Source organism: Salvelinus namaycush, chromosome 7 (assembly GCF_016432855.1).
Source record: "Salvelinus namaycush isolate Seneca chromosome 7, SaNama_1.0, whole genome shotgun sequence".
Taxonomy (NCBI): domain Eukaryota; kingdom Metazoa; phylum Chordata; class Actinopteri; order Salmoniformes; family Salmonidae; genus Salvelinus; species Salvelinus namaycush.
Genome location: NC_052313.1, coordinates 16,380,520 through 16,398,203, shown reverse-complemented (window position 1 = coordinate 16,398,203; position 17,684 = coordinate 16,380,520). Strand labels below are relative to the sequence as shown.

General features: G+C 48.7%; 1 protein-coding gene across 2 annotated transcripts in view; it reads left to right on the top strand.

The window, feature by feature from the left end:
* LOC120051029 (receptor-type tyrosine-protein phosphatase mu-like) overlaps positions 1 to 17,684 on the top strand; it is a 315,310-nt gene that overhangs the window by 271,806 nt on the left and 25,820 nt on the right. For both annotated transcript variants that reach the window (XM_038997620.1, XM_038997619.1), the window contains 2 exons: positions 1,846 to 1,882; positions 10,046 to 10,143. In XM_038997620.1, coding sequence (XP_038853548.1) covers positions 1,846 to 1,882; positions 10,046 to 10,143 — 135 coding nt within the window. The remainder of the gene's footprint in view (positions 1 to 1,845; positions 1,883 to 10,045; positions 10,144 to 17,684) is intronic.

Sequence of the window (17,684 nt, the reverse complement as noted above, 5' to 3'; positions counted from 1 at the left end):
ACATTAGCATACTTAGCTCTCTCCTCTTCAAAGGCCAGTGTAAATTAGTGTAAATTTGCAGCGTAGGTGGAACAAGTCGCTATCTCTCGAAATGAAAGGGCCTGTAAATAATTTCCACACACCCACATGGCGTCTTCATGTCAGAGACATTGTGTTCAGGTGCTCAGAGATTGATAAAGAGATAATTATGAAAGCGTCCGCTCTCGTTGTCAAGACCGGAGTTGGTACGCGTTAGACAGCACTCTAAATGGATATGGTTTAGTCTGGCATCTGGATTTGTTTCACTGTTTGCATAGTTCTTGATAGCAACTAGGTGATTCTGAAGGATATTATATGAGAGGTGAGAGGCCTATATGAGAGGCCCATTAACTTTATAGACATTTTGCGTTTCAAAACCTCCTATGATAATGCAATGTTCCTCTCACAGAGAATCATAAGCATCAACCTTACAGTACTCATTAAAACATTCCATGAATACAATTTGACTGTGTTTGTGTGTGCGCATGTGCGCGCGTGTTTGGCAGCACACTCGTGTGTCCAGTCGTATGTGTTGAATTAGCATTCCGCGTCTTACTGCTCTGCAAGGTTACCTAATGTAGCTAATTACAGCTTGACCCCAGAGGACTCGTGGTGACACGGACATGAAGACATCTGTACACTACCTCCCTCCGCTGCACCTGCCCTCTCCTTTCCCTGCAGACTGTCTGTCTGGGTTTCTGCTCCCTCCCAGTGTTTCTCTAGCCTGTTTCTGTAGTGCTGTCTCACCAACTCCTTTGGTCATTGGCATGACAACGACCATAGCAGTTGGCTGTGTGTGTGGTGCATTCAGTCAGTGAACTCAGCAGCATCTGTGTGAGTGCTGCTCGTCTCCCAGGCACAGACCTAACAGGTCCCAATTAAGTGGAATTTCAGAAGGTCAGAACAGAAGTCTAAACCTTTCTTCCAACATGATGATCACATAGAATGCGTGACCAGCCAATGAACCCTTCTCCTAATAGCCTCTCTCTAACTAACTCTATAGCCATAGTTGATATTCATCGCCACGTGTGATCCCACGGTGGGAACTCCTCGATAGTATGTAGAGCAAGAGGATAAACAAGTCTCAGGGAGCCCAGCCTATCAGAGCCCAGAGAGACAGAGAGCCCAGCATATCAGAGTAGAGGGATGAGGTGTCCCTGTTTGATTCAGGCCAATTCTATTCCATGTTAATTACAGTTGAGGTAAAGGGAATATGGCGTGGATAAGGGCTGGACCAGGTGAAGACAATAGGTCAGACTTTGTGGCGGGTGGGAACGACTCTTTACGCCAACATTTAGCTTCCCACCGTGTATAGTAGGCCTCGCTAGGATACAAGATGCTCGACAAATGAAATTTGAGGGGATTAGAGTAATCCCTCTGAGATTGAGCCTATTCCGAAGATAAGAGCCACACAGCAGAAGAATAACGCAGCCGTGTGCGTGTTCACAATCGACAGACTGTATTATCCATCGAAAATATGCTGTCAGTGCACTTTAAGTGAACCGAGCGCAGGAATTCTTCGAGAAGGAGAAATGCTGCTGACAGGATGTTAGAGTGGTTGCTGTCATGTTGCTGTCATTATCTTAGAAGACGAGCTTTTGCACGTATTTTCAAACGGAATCCAAATCAACCTTTTCTTTCTACTTGGTTTGAATTATTTAGTAATTTAAGACAAAAAATATGTTTTCACCGCAGCATGTTTCGCTTCTTGACTCAAGTAAACAAATATGCCCATTGTACTGTATTCTTTTGTTTGTTCAATACTGACATCTGTGTGCTGAAAATTTTAATTTGTTTCTCTTTCTCGCTCTCTCTTTCGGATTTCAGGGCTACCACAGGCCAAATCACTACATTGCTACCCAAGGTAAGAACAGAAACACACAACAAACTTGTTCTTGTCTGATTATCTCATTGTTGTTGGATCTGCAAGTCTTCAGTCTGCTGTTCAGTATGACAGCCTCACCAGAGCTGTCAACACAGATATACAAGAGATCTGTAAAAAGCTGTGGGACTCCCTTCTCTCTCGCTCTCTAACCAACCTCCCCCCTCCTTTATTCCCTCCAGCCTGTCCAAGCCGTGTTGTGCTGAAGTTGCGTCTTAGCGCAATTAATCAGTTGTGTGAGCAAAAGGGGAGGGGTGAGAATTGCAGTAATAAATAAATGGATAAGTTCATGTGTACTGGCGTGGTCTGTGTACATGCATATGCGTGTCTAAACGTGTGTGTTGTATTACTGCATTAATCCGGCAGGCATACGCTTTTCCCACAAGCCTGCTGGAGGTGAGCTCTGATTGATAGTTAATTGTTGTTGAATTCTTGGAGGCAATGTTTTCTCGGCCAGCCGCGCAAAGGTAATTCCATTCCACGCTCTCTCCGAGTATAGGCAGCCAATCCAGCACAGTCAGACCTAGTAGACAGTCTGGTGATCTAGTGGGCCTGGGAGCTGCATAATGACCTAGTAGACAGTCTGGTGGTCTGGGAGCTGCATAATGACCTAGTAGACAGTCTGGTGGTCTGGGAGCTGCATAATGACCTAGTAGACAGTCTGGTGGTCTGGGAGCTGCATAATGACCTAGTAGACAGTCTGGTGGTCTGGGAGCTGCATAATGACCTAGTAGACAGTCTGGTGGTCTGGGAGCTGTATAATGACCTAGTAGACAGTCTGATGGTCTGGGAGCTGCATAATGACCTAGTAGACAGTCTTGTGGTCTGGGAGCTGCATAATGACCTAGTAGACAGTCTGGTGGTCTAGTGGGTCTGGGAGCTGCATAATGACCTAGTAGACAGTCTGGTGGTCTAGTGGGTCTGGGAGCTGTATAATGACCTAGTAGACAGTCTGGTGGTCTAGTGGGTCTGGGAGCTGCATAATGACCTAGTAGACAGTCTGGTGGTCTAGTGGGTATGGGAGCTGTATAATGACCTAGTAGACAGTCTGGTGGTCTAGTGGGTCTGGGAGCTGCATAATGACCTAGTAGACAGTCTGGTGGTCTAGTGGGTCTGGGAGCTGTATAATGACCTAGTAGACAGTCTGGTGGTCTAGTGGGTCTGGGAGCTGCATAATGACCTAGTAGACAGTCTGGTGGTCTAGTGGGTATGGGAGCTGTATAATGACCTAGTAGACAGTCTGGTGGTCTGGGAGCTGCATAATGACATAGTAGACAGTCTGGTGGCCTAGTGGGTCTCGGAGCTGCATAATGACCTAGTAGACAGTCTGGTGGTCTAGTGGGTCTGGGAGCTGCATAATGACCTAGTAGACAGTCTGGTGGTCTGGGAGCTGCATAATGACATAGAAGACAGTCTGGTGGCCTAGTGGGCCTGGGAGCTGCATAATGACCTAGTAGACAGTCTGGTGGCCTGGGAGCTGCATAATGACCTAGTAGACAGTCTGGTGGTCTAGTGGGTCTGGGAGCTGCATAATGACCTAGTAGACAGTCTGGTGGTCTAGTGGGTCTGGGAGCTGCATCATGACCTAGTAGACAGTCTGGTGGTATAGTGGGTATTGGAGCTGCATCATGACCTAGTAGACAGTCTGGTGGTCTAGTGGGTCTGGGAGCTGCATAATGACCTAGTAGACAGTCTGGTGGTCTGGGAGCTACATAATGACCTAGTAGACAGTCTGGTGGTCTAGGAGCTGCATAATAACCTAGTAGACAGTCTGGTGGTCTAGGAGCTGCATAATGACCTAGTAGACAGTCTGGTGGTCTAGGAGCTGCATAATGACCTAGTAGACAGTCTGGTGGTCTGGGAGCTACATAATGACCTAGTAGACATTCTGGTGGTCTGGGAGCTACATAATGACCTAGTAGACAGTCTGGTGGCCTGGGAGCTGCATAATGACATAGAAGACAGTCTGGTGGCCTAGTGGGCCTGGGAGCTGCATAATGACCTAGTAGACAGTCTGGTGGTCTAGCGGGTCTGGGAGCTGCATAATGACATAGAAGACAGTCGGGTGGCCTAGTGGGCCTGGGAGCTGCATAATGACCTAGTAGACAGTCTGGTGGCCTGGGAGCTGCATAATGACATAGAAGACAGTCGGGTGGCCTAGTGGGCCTGGGAGCTGCATAATGACCTAGTAGACAGTCTGGTGGCCTGGGAGCTACATAATGACCTAGTGGACAGTCTGGTGGTCTAGTGGGTCTGAGAGCTGCATCATGACCTAGTAGACAGTCTGGTGGTCTAGGAGCTACATAATGACCTAGTGGGACAGTCTGGTGGTCTAGTGGGTCTGGGAGCTGCATCATGACCTAGTAGACAGTCTGGTGGTCTGGGAGCTACATAATGACCTAGTAGACATTCTGGTGGTCTGGGAGCTACATAATGACCTAGTAGACAGTCTGGTGGTCTGGGAGCTACATAATGACCTAGTAGACAGTCTGGTGGTCTAGGAGCTGCATAATGACCTAGTAGACAGTCTAGTGGTCTAGTGGGTCTGGGAGCTGCATAATGACCTAGTAGACAGTCTGGTGGTCTGGGAGCTGCATAATGACATAGAAGACAGTCTGGTGGTCTAGCGGGTCTGGGAGCTGCATAATGACCTAGTAGACAGTCTGGTGGCCTGGGAGCTACATAATGACCTAGTGGACAGTCTAGTGGGTCTGGGAGCTGCATCATGACCTAGTAGACAGTCTGGTGGTCTGGGAGCTACATAATGACCTAGTAGACATTCTGGTGGTCTGGGAGCTACATAATGACCTAGTAGACAGTCTGGTGGTCTGGGAGCTACATAATGACCTAGTAGACAGTCTGGTGGTCTGGGAGCTACATAATGACCTAGTAGACAGTCTGGTGGTCTAGGAGCTGCATAATGACCTAGTAGACAGTCTAGTGGTCTAGTGGGTCTGGGAGCTGCATAATGACCTAGTAGATAGTCTGGTGGTCTAGCGGGTCTGGGAGCTGCATAATGACCTAGTAGACAGTCTGGTGGTCTGGGAGCTACATAATGACCTAGTAGACAGTCTGGTGGTCTAGGAGCTGCATAATAACCTAGTAGACAGTCTGGTGGTCTAGTGGGTCTGGGAGCTGCATAATGACCTAGTGGACAGTCTGGTGGTCTAGTGGGTCTTGGAGCTGCATAATGACCTAGTAGACAGTCTGGTGGTCTAGGAGCTGCATAATGACCTAGTAGACAGTCTGGTGGTCTAGGAGCTGCATAATGACCTAGTAGACAGTCTGGTGGTTTAGGAGCTGCATAATGACCTAGTAGACAGTCTGGTGGTCTAGGAGCTGCATAATGACCTAGTAGACAGTCTGGTGGTCTAGGAGCTGCATAATGACCTAGTAGACAGTCTGGTGGTTTAGGAGCTGCATAATGACCTAGTAGACAGTCTGGTGGTCTAGTGGGTCTGGAAGTTGCATAATGACCTGTTTATTGGAGCGCTGCCCTCCCAGGCCGTCCGCCTTGCCGTTCTCTGTCTCCTCAGAAGAACTACACCTGTTCTGTGACGAATGACACTGAATGAAACGCAGGCTGCGCTAACAGTCAAGTGGACACACATACCTGGTCCTCGGTAGTGTGTGTCTGTGCGTTATTTCCCAGGCGAATTGCTACCAACAGAGAGAGTGCCGACTGGTGAATGAGACTAGGAGAGGGTTGACCTCCATCCTATTTTATGATGAGACTATACAATATTTACTATACACAGTCATACTATACGTTGAATAGGAGAGAAAATAATAGAGCACACCAGCCTCAGACAGAATTGGCAGCGGACTCTCCATGTTTAGTTTTTTTCAATGTTATGCCGGCGTTTGCAATTAGAGGGCAGCTTTCAAAGAGAATTCCATTTTTTGGGGGGGTGGCGAGAGAGTAAAATCATAACAAGCAGAGATCGTGCACAGATCAAAGGCAGATGTGCTTCAGGCCAATCGGGCGCTTGTCAGTCACGGACATTCAGCATGGGATCCCAAACAATATACACTGAGTGTACAAAACATTAAGAACACCGGCTCGTTCCATGACATAGACTGACCAGGTGAATCCAGGTGAAATACACTGCTCAAAAAAGTAAAGGGAACACTTAAACAACACAATGTAACTCAAAGTCAATCACACTTCTGTGAAATCAAACTGTCCACTTAGGAAGCAACACTGATTGACAATAAATTTCACATGCTGTTGTGCAAATGGAATAGACAAAAGGTGGAAATTATAGACAATTAGCAAGACACCCCCAATAAAGGAGTGATTCTGCAGGTGGTGACCACAGACCACTTCTCAGTTCCTATGCTTCCTGGCTGATGTTTTGGTCACTTTTGAATGCTGGCGGTGCTCTCACTCTAGTGGTAGCATGAGACGGAGTCTACAACCCACACAAGTGGCTCAGGTAGTGCAGCTCATCCAGGATGGCATATCAATGCGAGCTGTGGCAAGAAGGTTTGCTGTGTCTGTCAGCGTAGTGTCCAGAGCATGGAGGCGCTACCAGGAGACAGGCCAGTACATCAGGAGACGTGGAGGAGGCCGTAGGAGGGCAACAACCCAGCAGCAGGACCGCTACCTCCGCCTTTGTGCAAGGAGTAGCACTGCCAGAGCCCTGCAGAATGACCTCCAGCAGGCCACAAATGTGCATGTGTCTGCTCAAACGGTCAGAAACAGACTCCATGAGGGTGGTATGAGGGCCCGACGTCCACAGGTGGGGGTTGTGCTTACAGCCCAACACCGTGCAGGACGTTTGGCATTTGCCAGAGAACACCAAGATTGGCAAATTCGCCACTGCGCCCTGTGCTCTTCACAGATGAAAGCAGGTTCACACTGAGCACATGAGCACATGTGACAGACGTGACAGAGTCTGGAGACGCCGTGGAGAACGTTCTGCTGCCTGCAACATCCTCCAGCATGACCGGTTTGGCGGTGGGTCAGTCATGGTGTGGGGTGGCATTTCTTTGTGGGGCCGCACAGCCCTCCATGCGCTCGCCAGAGGTAGCCTGACTGCCATTAGGTACCGAGATGAGATCCTCAGAGCCCTTGTGAGACCATATGCTGACACATGCACATTTGTGGCCTGCTGGAGGTCATTTCGCAGGGCTCTGGCAGTGCTACTCCTTGCACAAAGGCAGAGGTAGCGGTCCTGCTGCTGGGTTGTTGCCCTCCTACGGCCTCCTCCACGTCTCCTGATGTACTGGCCTGTCTCCTGGTAGCGCCTCCATGCTCTGGACACTACGCTGACAGACACAGCAAACCTTCTTGCCACAGCTCGCATTGATGTGCCATCCTGGATGAGCTGCACTACCTGAGCCACTTGTGTGGGTTGTAGACTCCGTCTCATGCTACCACTAGAGTGAGAGCACCGTCAGCATTCAAAAGTGACCAAAACATCAGCCAGGAAGCATAGGAACTGAGGAGTGGTCTGTGGTCACCACCTGCAGAATCAGTCCTTTATTGGGGGTGTCTTGCTAATTGCCTATAATTTCCACCTTTTGTCTATTCCATTTGCACAACAGCATGTGAAATTTATTGTCAATCAGTGTTGCTTCCTAAGTGGACAGTTTGATTTCACAGAAGTGTGATTGACTTGGAGTTACATTGTGTTGTTTAAGTGTTCCCTTTATTTTTTTGAGCAGTGTATATGATCCCTTATTTATGTCACTTGTTTAATCCACTTCAATCAGTGTAGATGAAGCAGAGGAGATGTTAAAGCAGGATGTTTAAGCCTTGAAACAATTAAGACATGGTTTGTGTAGGAGTGCCATTGAGAATGTGAATGGGCAAGACAAAACATTGAAGTGCCTTTAAACGGGGTATGGTGGTAGGTGCCAGGCACACCGGTTGGAACGTGTCAAGAACTGCAACGCTGCTGTTCTTTTCACGCTCAACAGTTTCCTGTGTGTATCAAGAATGGTCAACCACCCAAAGGACATCCAGCCAACTTAACACAACTGTGAGAAGCACTGGAGTCAACATGGGCCAGTATCCCTTTGGAACGCTTTCGACACATTGACACTTTCGACACAGAGTCCATGCCCTTACAAATTGAGGATTTTTTGAGGGCAAAAGGGGGTGCAACTCAATATTAGGAAGGGGTTCCTAATGTTTTGTACACTCAGTGTATGTTTTTACTCATGGGTGTGGGGAGGTGCATTTTGTCCATTCACCCCTTTTCTCTCAAGAGTACCCCCAGAGGCTAAAGGTCTGTATAGCCTTTTTAATATAATATCATTTATTAAAATACATACAACCTTTCTTTATTAACTCGGTCCTCACACAATCGCTGACTGGCTGGCATGTTTCTCTTTCTAGGGGAAAAAGGTGCAAAGAAATAGCCTAGTCTCCTTCCCTCCTGAAGAATCGCAGCAATTTGTGTGTCTGTATCTGTGGCTGGCGGGGTGCCAGGATGAAAAGCATTACGACGACAGAGCCTCTCCTCTGACAGCCTGTCCACTCCAGCCGTCTGTGAAGCTTTTGTTTAGCTTTTTTCTCCTACTTCCTTGTCCTATTCCCCCAGTGCACCATGGGAGAATCTCTTCTCCACAACTAATTGGAGTTGCATGACTTGGCTTTACCCTCTGCCGCACTAGGCCATTTACCGCAGCTGCTCAACGATGATGCGTCGTGTCACTTTTTCTTCTCCCAGACGACGACACCAGCCGCGCTTCGCGCCTCTCCTCCGCCGAGACTTTCTTTCTCTACACAGTTGTACATATCCACTGTTAACGCTGTGTCAACACAGATGACTGGTTTAGTTGGCAAACGTCTCACAGGTTCACGAAGTGTGTTCATAAGGAGGGGAAAGGAGGGAGGAAGGGAAGGGAAGGGGGGAGGTACTTGCATAGAGCTCTTAGAAGGAAATAGTTGGGAGATCAAACCTCCATTCATCCCGAGTGCGGTCCTTTTTTCATATCATCTACATAACACCATCACTTCCTCCAGAGAAAAAAATCTTCCTATCCCTGGTTGGATGAGTAACTGTAGGACACACACTGTTCTGATTGAACTGAATCTGCCTTTAATTTAGAAAGAAAATAATAAGTCTAGACTGGTGATGGTTGCTGTTAGGAGGAGTGAAGGGGGCCAGGGGAGAACAGGGAGTGTATCGGCTCTTAATCCTTGGAGAGATGGTTATGAATACCAGGAGAGCATGTGGCCTGGCATCGATAATGAGGAAACCTGCTCGCTTGCACTAGAGGTAAAGGCACCTGGAAGTGTCATCCGGCGAATTCTCAAGCATTTTAAAATGCGACACCAGTGTTTGGTAATGCGGCTGTTTGTGTGAGCATGAATATGGAACATCTGCAGGGAGCTTCGTGTGTGTACGCGCGTGTGTGTGTGTGCTGGCGCATGTGTATGTTTTAGCTGTTGGAAGCAATTTGCTGTGGCTGACGGTACACACGCCGCAGCTCTCGAGGACACACACACGGATTTGCATGAGCTAATTAGCTCGTCCAAAGTATTTTTTTTTTGCATTTGCCAGTTGATTAAAAAACAATGCTAATTTGAATTAATTAAATTAGTAATTCTTAATTCCTTCCAGGGATCCTTTATTGCTCGGTGCAATCTTAAACACGGCCCACATTAAAGTGTGTAGGAGTTAATTGAGAGTGTGTGCACAGATTTCTGTCCCCCTGCCTGGCGTAAAGCTTCTTGTCATTCACCGCGTGTGTGTTGACTTAGATCCAGGCATTAGCTGATTGCCCTGTCAACAGTGATCAGAATGTACAGGCACACAGCCCCAGTGTCCTGTGTTGATAAAGTTCAACTGGGATAAACAAGGTGTTAACCAGCTGAACCTGTGCACTTTTCATTGCTCAGAAAACAAGCAAATAATCGACAAATGTGAAAAACGCTAACAAGGATGTGATGAAAATTGAATTAGTATGAGAAGAACCTGGTATAAGTAGAGGATCTGACAATCCTGACAATATTTGGACAATACACGCACTTTTATATTGGAAAATCACGTGTTGGTGTCATTCATAACATGATGTCCGTATGGTCACAAAGAGCTTCGCATACACAAACTCACACCCTTTCTCTCTCTTTCTTTCTCTCTCTCTCCCTCGCTCGCTCTCTCTCCCTCTCCCTCTGTCTCTCCTCAGGGCCCATGCAAGAGACGGTCTACGATTTCTGGAGGATGGTGTGGCATGAGAACACGGCAACCATCGTCATGGTGACCAACCTGGTGGAGGTGGGCAGGGTGAGTACCACGAGACCCCAGACACACACACGCATAAACACACACACACAGTCACACACTACACACACTAAAGACAAACTCAATTCTGGTACATTTTATTGATTCAGCCAATAAATAAATCAAGTAAACTAAAAGGTGGACATTTTCCAGGCCTGGCATACAGAAACCAGGGGCCCAACATTTGAGTGTTTTCTGGAAAGCAACGCTAGACAATGCCAATCTACTGGGGTGTAATGTCCCGTGTGGGTACAGACCTCGTTCAAGCCAATCAACCATTGGTGAAAGCCTTGAGAGGCGTGATCAGAGAGTGATCTGACCGGTTAGTCGAATAAGCTCTCTGAAGCTGTCAAACCCATAACAATACACGTGCACGCACGCACACACACACAATCATACACACTCTCACGCACACACTCATACACACAACGACAGAGAGGGCATGCCTAACCTGTCAGTGGCTCATTTAAGGAAGGGCCCCAACTCCCGCTGGCACCATATCAAATCAACAAAAGGGAACCGAGTGATGCACGGCCACAAAGCGCTAGCCAAGCGGGTGAATCCTCCCACCACCTGGTGCTATTGTTTTAACCACTCAGCCCTGGCTGTCCCATCTTGCCCCCTGTTGAGTCTCCACTCTCCAGGCCCCTTCAGTGGGCTGCAGGCAGGCCAGGGTCGGCAGGCAGGGAGGCACAGCGGCATTCTTTTCCACCATAATAATAAAAACCACTCACTCCACAGCCATTGTCTGCTAGGCCGCTTCACCACTGATGAACTCTGGGAAATCCCTTCTCCCAGGCTTCTGTCGCTTTTCGCGTTCATGCCAAGCAGTTTTGTTTGTTTTCGATCTAGCCTGTCTCCTGTTTCTACTTCCCTTCTGGACCGCAGGTGGAGGGAGCACAAGGCACAACTAGACGTGAAGAATAACACTACCCCAGATAATGTGTTAGTGAGTGACGCAGGCAGCCACCCAAAGCATATCGCTGGCTGATCATCTATATCGTAGCTGTCAGACACGGTTGGAATTAATAGGATATTTCTGCCGAGACTTCACCTATAGGATGCTCTTCAGGGATAAGCTAGCGTATCAGGGGGATCTGAGAGGCTGGAGGATCTGGAGCGTCTTGACTTGAGCTCCATACTGTTTATGATCGTGTCACTGGATACCCAACTTCCTTTCACTGATGATCAGGGCTGAAGCTGCAGTCAGCTCCACAGTGACCCTGTACACTTTATTTATCCTGTCAGATGGTGATGAGGTACCTAGTAAGACTCGGATGGATATCTAATCGTACTAACCCAAATCATCCTCCCAATGTTTTATTTTGTGTGAGTGTATTTATGTTTTAAGGCTACATTACACTCTGTGACCAGTAGGAGTGCTTTGTATTGTTAAACCTCTCTTCCTATCACGGATCATGTACTTAATCCAAGTTCCTCTCAGAACCGTCGCCTGCTGTCCTTACATGCTTACCCAGTGTGGCACACAACACCTGAGAGAATGGAAGTGGCACTAGTTTGACAAAGCCGTATTAGTCTCTGTGGTGGTAGGTATAAGAAAACTAGTTGTTCCAGATAGCTCTCCTAGATTGGCATTCTTTAAAGATCCACAATACAGGAATCGCTTTACCATTCCCTGCTTGGTAAAATTCTAATAGTTCGCCTAATTTCAGTTTGTGACAAAACAAGCAGTCATTATGTAGAGAATTATTGTACTATCTAAACCACTGTGAAATATATTTTTCATAACCAAAAATATTGTATTTTCAGCTGTTTGAAGCTGGTGTACAAAACCGAAAGTTAAAGAGGCAAAAACTAAACTTAAGAACATGAAGCATAGAAATAGTGCACGTAGATGTCACGATCGTCTTGACAAGAGAGAGAGGACCAAGGCGCAGCGTGTGCAAAATACATCTTCTTTTATTATAGAAGAGAGAAAAAACAAGAAACGAACAACTATACAAAAACTAACAAAATAACAAACAGACGACCGTGAAGCTATACTTATAAATAGTGCTGACACAAACACTACACATAGACAATTACCCACAACTAGCTAAAGCCTATGGCTGCCTTAAATATGGCTCCCAATCAGAGACAACAATAACCAGCTGTCTCTAATTGAGAACCAATTCAGGCAACCATAGACTTTCCTAGACACCTACACTGAACACTAAACCATCTACTCTACTTAACCCCCTAAACCAAACAACACCCTAGACAATACAAAAACACATACTTCACCATGTCACACCCTGACCTAACTAAAATAATAATGAAAACAAAGATAACTAAGGCCAGGGTGTGACATAACCCCCCCCTTAAGGTGCGAACTCCGGGCGCACCAGCATAAAGTCTAGGGGAGGGTCTGGGTGGGCGTCTGTCCACGGTGGCGGCTCCGGCACTGGTCGTGGTCCCCACCCCACCATAGTCACTACCCGCTTTCGTAGCCTCCTCCAAATGACCACCCTCCAACTTAACCCCACTGGATTAAGGGGCAGCACCGGACTAAGTGGCAGCACCGGACTAAGTGGCAGCACCGGACTAAGTGGCAGCACCGGACTAAGTGGCAGCACCGGACTAAGGGGCAGCACCGGACTGAGGGGCAGCACCGGACTGAGGGGCAGCACCAGGATAAGGGGCAGCACCAGGATAAGGGGCAGCACCAGGATAAGGGGCAGCACCAGGATAAGGGGCAGCACCAGGATAAGGGGCAGCACCAGGATAAGGGGCAGCACCAGGATAAGGGGCAGCTCCGGACTGAGGGACGGCAGCTCCGGACTGAGGGACGGATCCTGGCTGGATGGCGGATCCTGGCTGGCTGGCTCTGGTAGACCCTGGCTGGCTGGCGGATCCTGGCTGGCTGGCTCTGGCGGATCCTGGCTGGATGACGGCTCTGGCGGATCCTGGCTGGATGACGGCTCTGGCGGATCTGGCTGCTCATGGCTGGCTGACGGATCTGGCTGCTCATGGCTGGCTGACGGATCTGGCTGCTCATGGCTGGCTGACGGATCTGGCTGCTCATGGCTGGCTGACGGATCTGGCTGCTCATGGCTGGCTGACGGATCTGGCTGCTCATGGCTGGCTGACGGATCTGGCTGCTCATGGCTGGCTGACGGATCTGGCTGCTCATGGCTGGCTGACGGATCTGGCTGCTCATGGCTGGCTGACGGATCTGGCTGCTCATGGCTGGCTGACGGCTCTGGCTGCTCATGGCTGGCTGACGGATCTGGCTGCTCATGGCTGGCGGAAGGCTCTGGCTGCTCATGGCTGGCGGAAGGCTCTGGCTGATCCTGGCTGGCGGAAGGCTCTGGCTGATCCTGTCTGGCGGAAGGCTCTGGCTGATCCTGTCTGGCGGAAGGCTCTGGCTGATCCTGTCTGGCGGAAGGCTCTGGCTGATCCTGTCTGGCGGAAGGCTCTGGCTGATCCTGTCTGGCGGAAGGCTCTGGCTGCTCCTGTCTGGCGGAAGGCTCTGGCTGCTCCTGTCTGGCGGAAGGCTCTGGCGGCTCCTGTCTGGCGGAAGGCTCTGGCGGCTCCTGTCTGGCGGGCGGCTCTGGCGGCTCATGGCAGACGGGCGGCTTTGCAGGCTCAGTACAGACGGGCGGCTTTGAAGACTCAGTACAGACGGGCAGTTCATTCGGCGCTTGGCAGACGGACAGTTCAGACAGCGTTGGGCAGACGGGCAGTTCAGGCGCTGTTGGGCAGACGGGCAGTTCAAGCGCCGTTGGGCAGACGGGCAGTTCAGGCGCCGTTGGGCAGACGGGCAGTTCAGGCGCCGTTGGGCAGACGGGCAGTTCAGGCGCCGTTGGGCAGACGGCAGACTCTGGCCGGCTGAGACGCACTGTAGGCCTGGTGCGTGGTGCCGGAACTGGAGGTACCGGGCTAAAGACACACACCTTCAGGCTAGTGCGGGGAGAAGGAACAGGGCATGCTGGACCCTGGGAGCGCACATTAGGCCTAGTGCGTGGTGCCGGAACTGGTGGTACCGGACTGGGGACACGCATCTCAGGGCTAGTGCGGGGAGCAGCAACAGGACGCACAGGACTCTGGGGACACACAGGAGGCTTGGTGCGTGGTGTAGGCACTGGTGGTAAAGGGCTGGAGACACGCACCATAGGGCTAGTGCGTGGAGGAGGCACTGGTGGTACTGGGTTGGGGCGGGGAGGTGGCGCCGGAAATACCGGACCGTGCAGGCGTACTGGCTCCCTTGAGCACTGAGCCTGCCCAACCTTACCTGGTTGTATGCTCCCCGTCGCCCGACCAGTGCGGGGAGGTGGAATAACCCGCACCGGGCTATGTAGGCGAACCGGGGACACCATGCGTAAGGCTGGTGCCATGTAAGCCGGCCCGAGGAGACGCACTGGTGACCAGATGCGTTGGGCCGGCTTCATGACATCCGGCTCAACGCTCAATCTAGCCCGGCCGATACGTGGAGCTGGAATGTACCGAACCGGGCTATGCACGCGTACAGGAGACACCATGCGCTCTACTGCGTAACACGGTGTCTGCCCGTACTCTCGCTCTCCACGGTAAGTACAGGGAGTAGGCGCAGGTCTCCTACCTGACTTCGCCACACTCCCTTTAAGGCCCCCCCCCAAGAAATTTTTGGGTTGTACTCACGGGCTTCCAGCCTTGCTTCCGTGCTGCCTCCTCATATCGCCTCCTCTCGGCTTTAGCTGCCTCCAGCTCTTCACGAGGGAGGCGATATTCTCCCGGTTGTGCCCAAGGTCCCTTTCCATCCAATATCTCCTCCCATGTCCATGAATCCTGTGTAGGTGGGTCCTGTTGCCGCTTGACACGCCGCTTGGTCCTAGATTGGTGGGTAATTCTGTCACGATCGTCTTGACAAGAGAGAGAGGACCAAGGCGCAGCGTGTGCAAAATACATCTTCTTTTATTATAGAAGAGAGAAAAAACAAGAAACGAACAACTATACAAAAACTAACAAAATAACAAACAGACGACCGTGAAGCTATACTTATAAATAGTGCTGACACAAACACTACACATAGACAATTACCCACAACTAGCTAAAGCCTATGGCTGCCTTAAATATGGCTCCCAATCAGAGACAACAATAACCAGCTGTCTCTAATTGAGAACCAATTCAGGCAACCATAGACTTTCCTAGACACCTACACTGAACACTAAACCATCTACTCTACTTAACCCCCTAAACCAAACAACACCCTAGACAATACAAAAACACATACTTCACCATGTCACACCCTGACCTAACTAAAATAATAATGAAAACAAAGATAACTAAGGCCAGGGTGTGACAGTAGAACATATTTACAGCTTCTTAAAATTGCTTTCAATGACAATGAAAGATCAATAACTCAAATTGCTGTATGAATTTGGTCAGGTCGCCCAAAACGTTTAATAAGCTTTTGTCTGGGCTTCCCACAAGAAGGAAAGCACATGGACACAGAGATCTGAAATTCTTTAGGCTACTAGTTATGAGTCCTTGAATAGAAACCTTATGGGATCATCTTAAAATCGTCTCCAACGACATTGAGATTCCTCTTAAAGGCTATATCAGGAAACAGGGCCTAGTAGGAGATGAGGGCATAAGGAAGCATATTCATGCAACCTACTTTAGAAAATGGCTTCCAAGATCTGAATGTACCAACTACATGTAATTGAGCGGCCCAGTACTGTAAAGACATGAAATACAAAACTACAGTACACCATCATAAACCATGTATTAAAATCGATCATGCTCCCGGGTGGCGCAGCGGTCTAAGGCACTGCATCTCAGTGTTAGAGGCGTCACTACAGACCCTGGTTAGATTCCAGGCTATATCACAACCGGCTGTGATTGGGAGTCCCATAGGGCAACGCACAATTGGCCCAGCGTCGTCCGGTATAGGGTTTGGCCGGGGTAGGCCGTCATTGTAAATAAGAATGTGTTCTTAATTGACTTGCCTAGTTAAATAAAGGTTCAATAAAATAAAAAATGCTCGACAGATTATCAAATCAAACCACGAAATGGTTTGTCACAATGGTACTTCCATCATACCGTTTACATGCAAGAGTAACTCACTAATGTGTGTGTGAATGGAGGTAGGGTCTCTCTAACATCTCTTTATATTCTTACTGAAAGGTCCAATGCAACTGTTTTTATCTCAATATCAAATAATTTCCAGTTATTTCTGTTAGTCAGACCGCTGCTACTAATTGACGATTTGCTCATTATGACCAGTTGAATACTAAATACTTTAAGGTATAGCTGTGTCTTTTTCTATACCAAGAAAGTCACCAGGGAAGCCCTACCTCTTGGAAACACTCATATTATTATTCTATATTGGTCTCTCCATGATCAACACTGTCACAGAAGACAGATAGGAATATCATTTAAGAAAACAGAGATTCCTATCGCAGTTAAACAATGTTTTCTGGTCCTCTCCAGAGAAGTAACTATAATTGCTTCCAGTGCTGACAGCTAGCGTGACTAAGGCGGAGCTGCGGGAGAATAATGTACGTGGCCATTAAAACACAATTATATCATCAATTAGATCCCCCCCCCCTAATTACACTATCACAAAGGAGACAGCAGGGGAGGGGAGAGGAAGGGTGGAGGAAGAGGAGGGCGGTAGGGATGAAAAGAGGACAGACAGATGGAGAAATGGAGAGGAAGATAAGGATGACCCGGAGAGAAGATAAGGCTGGTGTGAGTGACAGAGAAGAGGACGGAGGGAGGGAGCAGAGAGAGAGCGGGAGAGAGAGGATACCATCAGAAAATCCAGGACTGAAAAAACTAAAACAGAGACTGTGAAGAAGAGGCTCAAATTTTTGTTGAATTTCATTGATTGTTCAATTGCCAAATTAGGGAAGTAACTTCCACTGTGTACGAAATAGGCCTATATGCTTTTACACCTCTTACTGTGGGGGAGGGGCCAGATAAGTGAGGTGGTATCATCATAGAATCTGCGCTGTGCGACTTCTGGTGACCCCAGGGTTCACAACCTCTTAATGAGGAAAGAGCCCAGTGGTGCAGTATGGGTAATTAGAGCTGGGACATTTGAGCATCTGCTCTAACAAAGAGGAGGGCCACCTGCCTGTCGCTATATGGGACAGCACCAAGATGTCACTCACTGGCTGCGTCTCAAATGGCACTCTAGGGTGCCAAAGTAGTGCGCTATACAGGAAATAGTGTGCCAAAGTAGTGCGCTATACAGGGAATAGGGTGCCATTTCAGACACAACAATTTCACAAGCTGACATGACCTTCTCAGACCTTTCGTCTTGTCCATTGGGAGTCATACGTCACACTGTTGGATGGTTGATGCCCAGTTTGAAGTGATCATAAAGTGTGTGATAGTGGTCAAACTGGACTGTAGTGGTTGTGATGTTAAAGGAGGGTCTGTCTGTGTGTTCTGTGATTGAGGTGAACCTGTTCAACACAACTCACTAAGAGAGCAGAATTATATTTACGGAACTTTAATGGTAAAAAAAACTTTTGAGTTGACTCACAAATGAACTGTTGCCCAACAACACCTTACACAATAGACTACCTTCAGTAACATGCACACATTCTCAT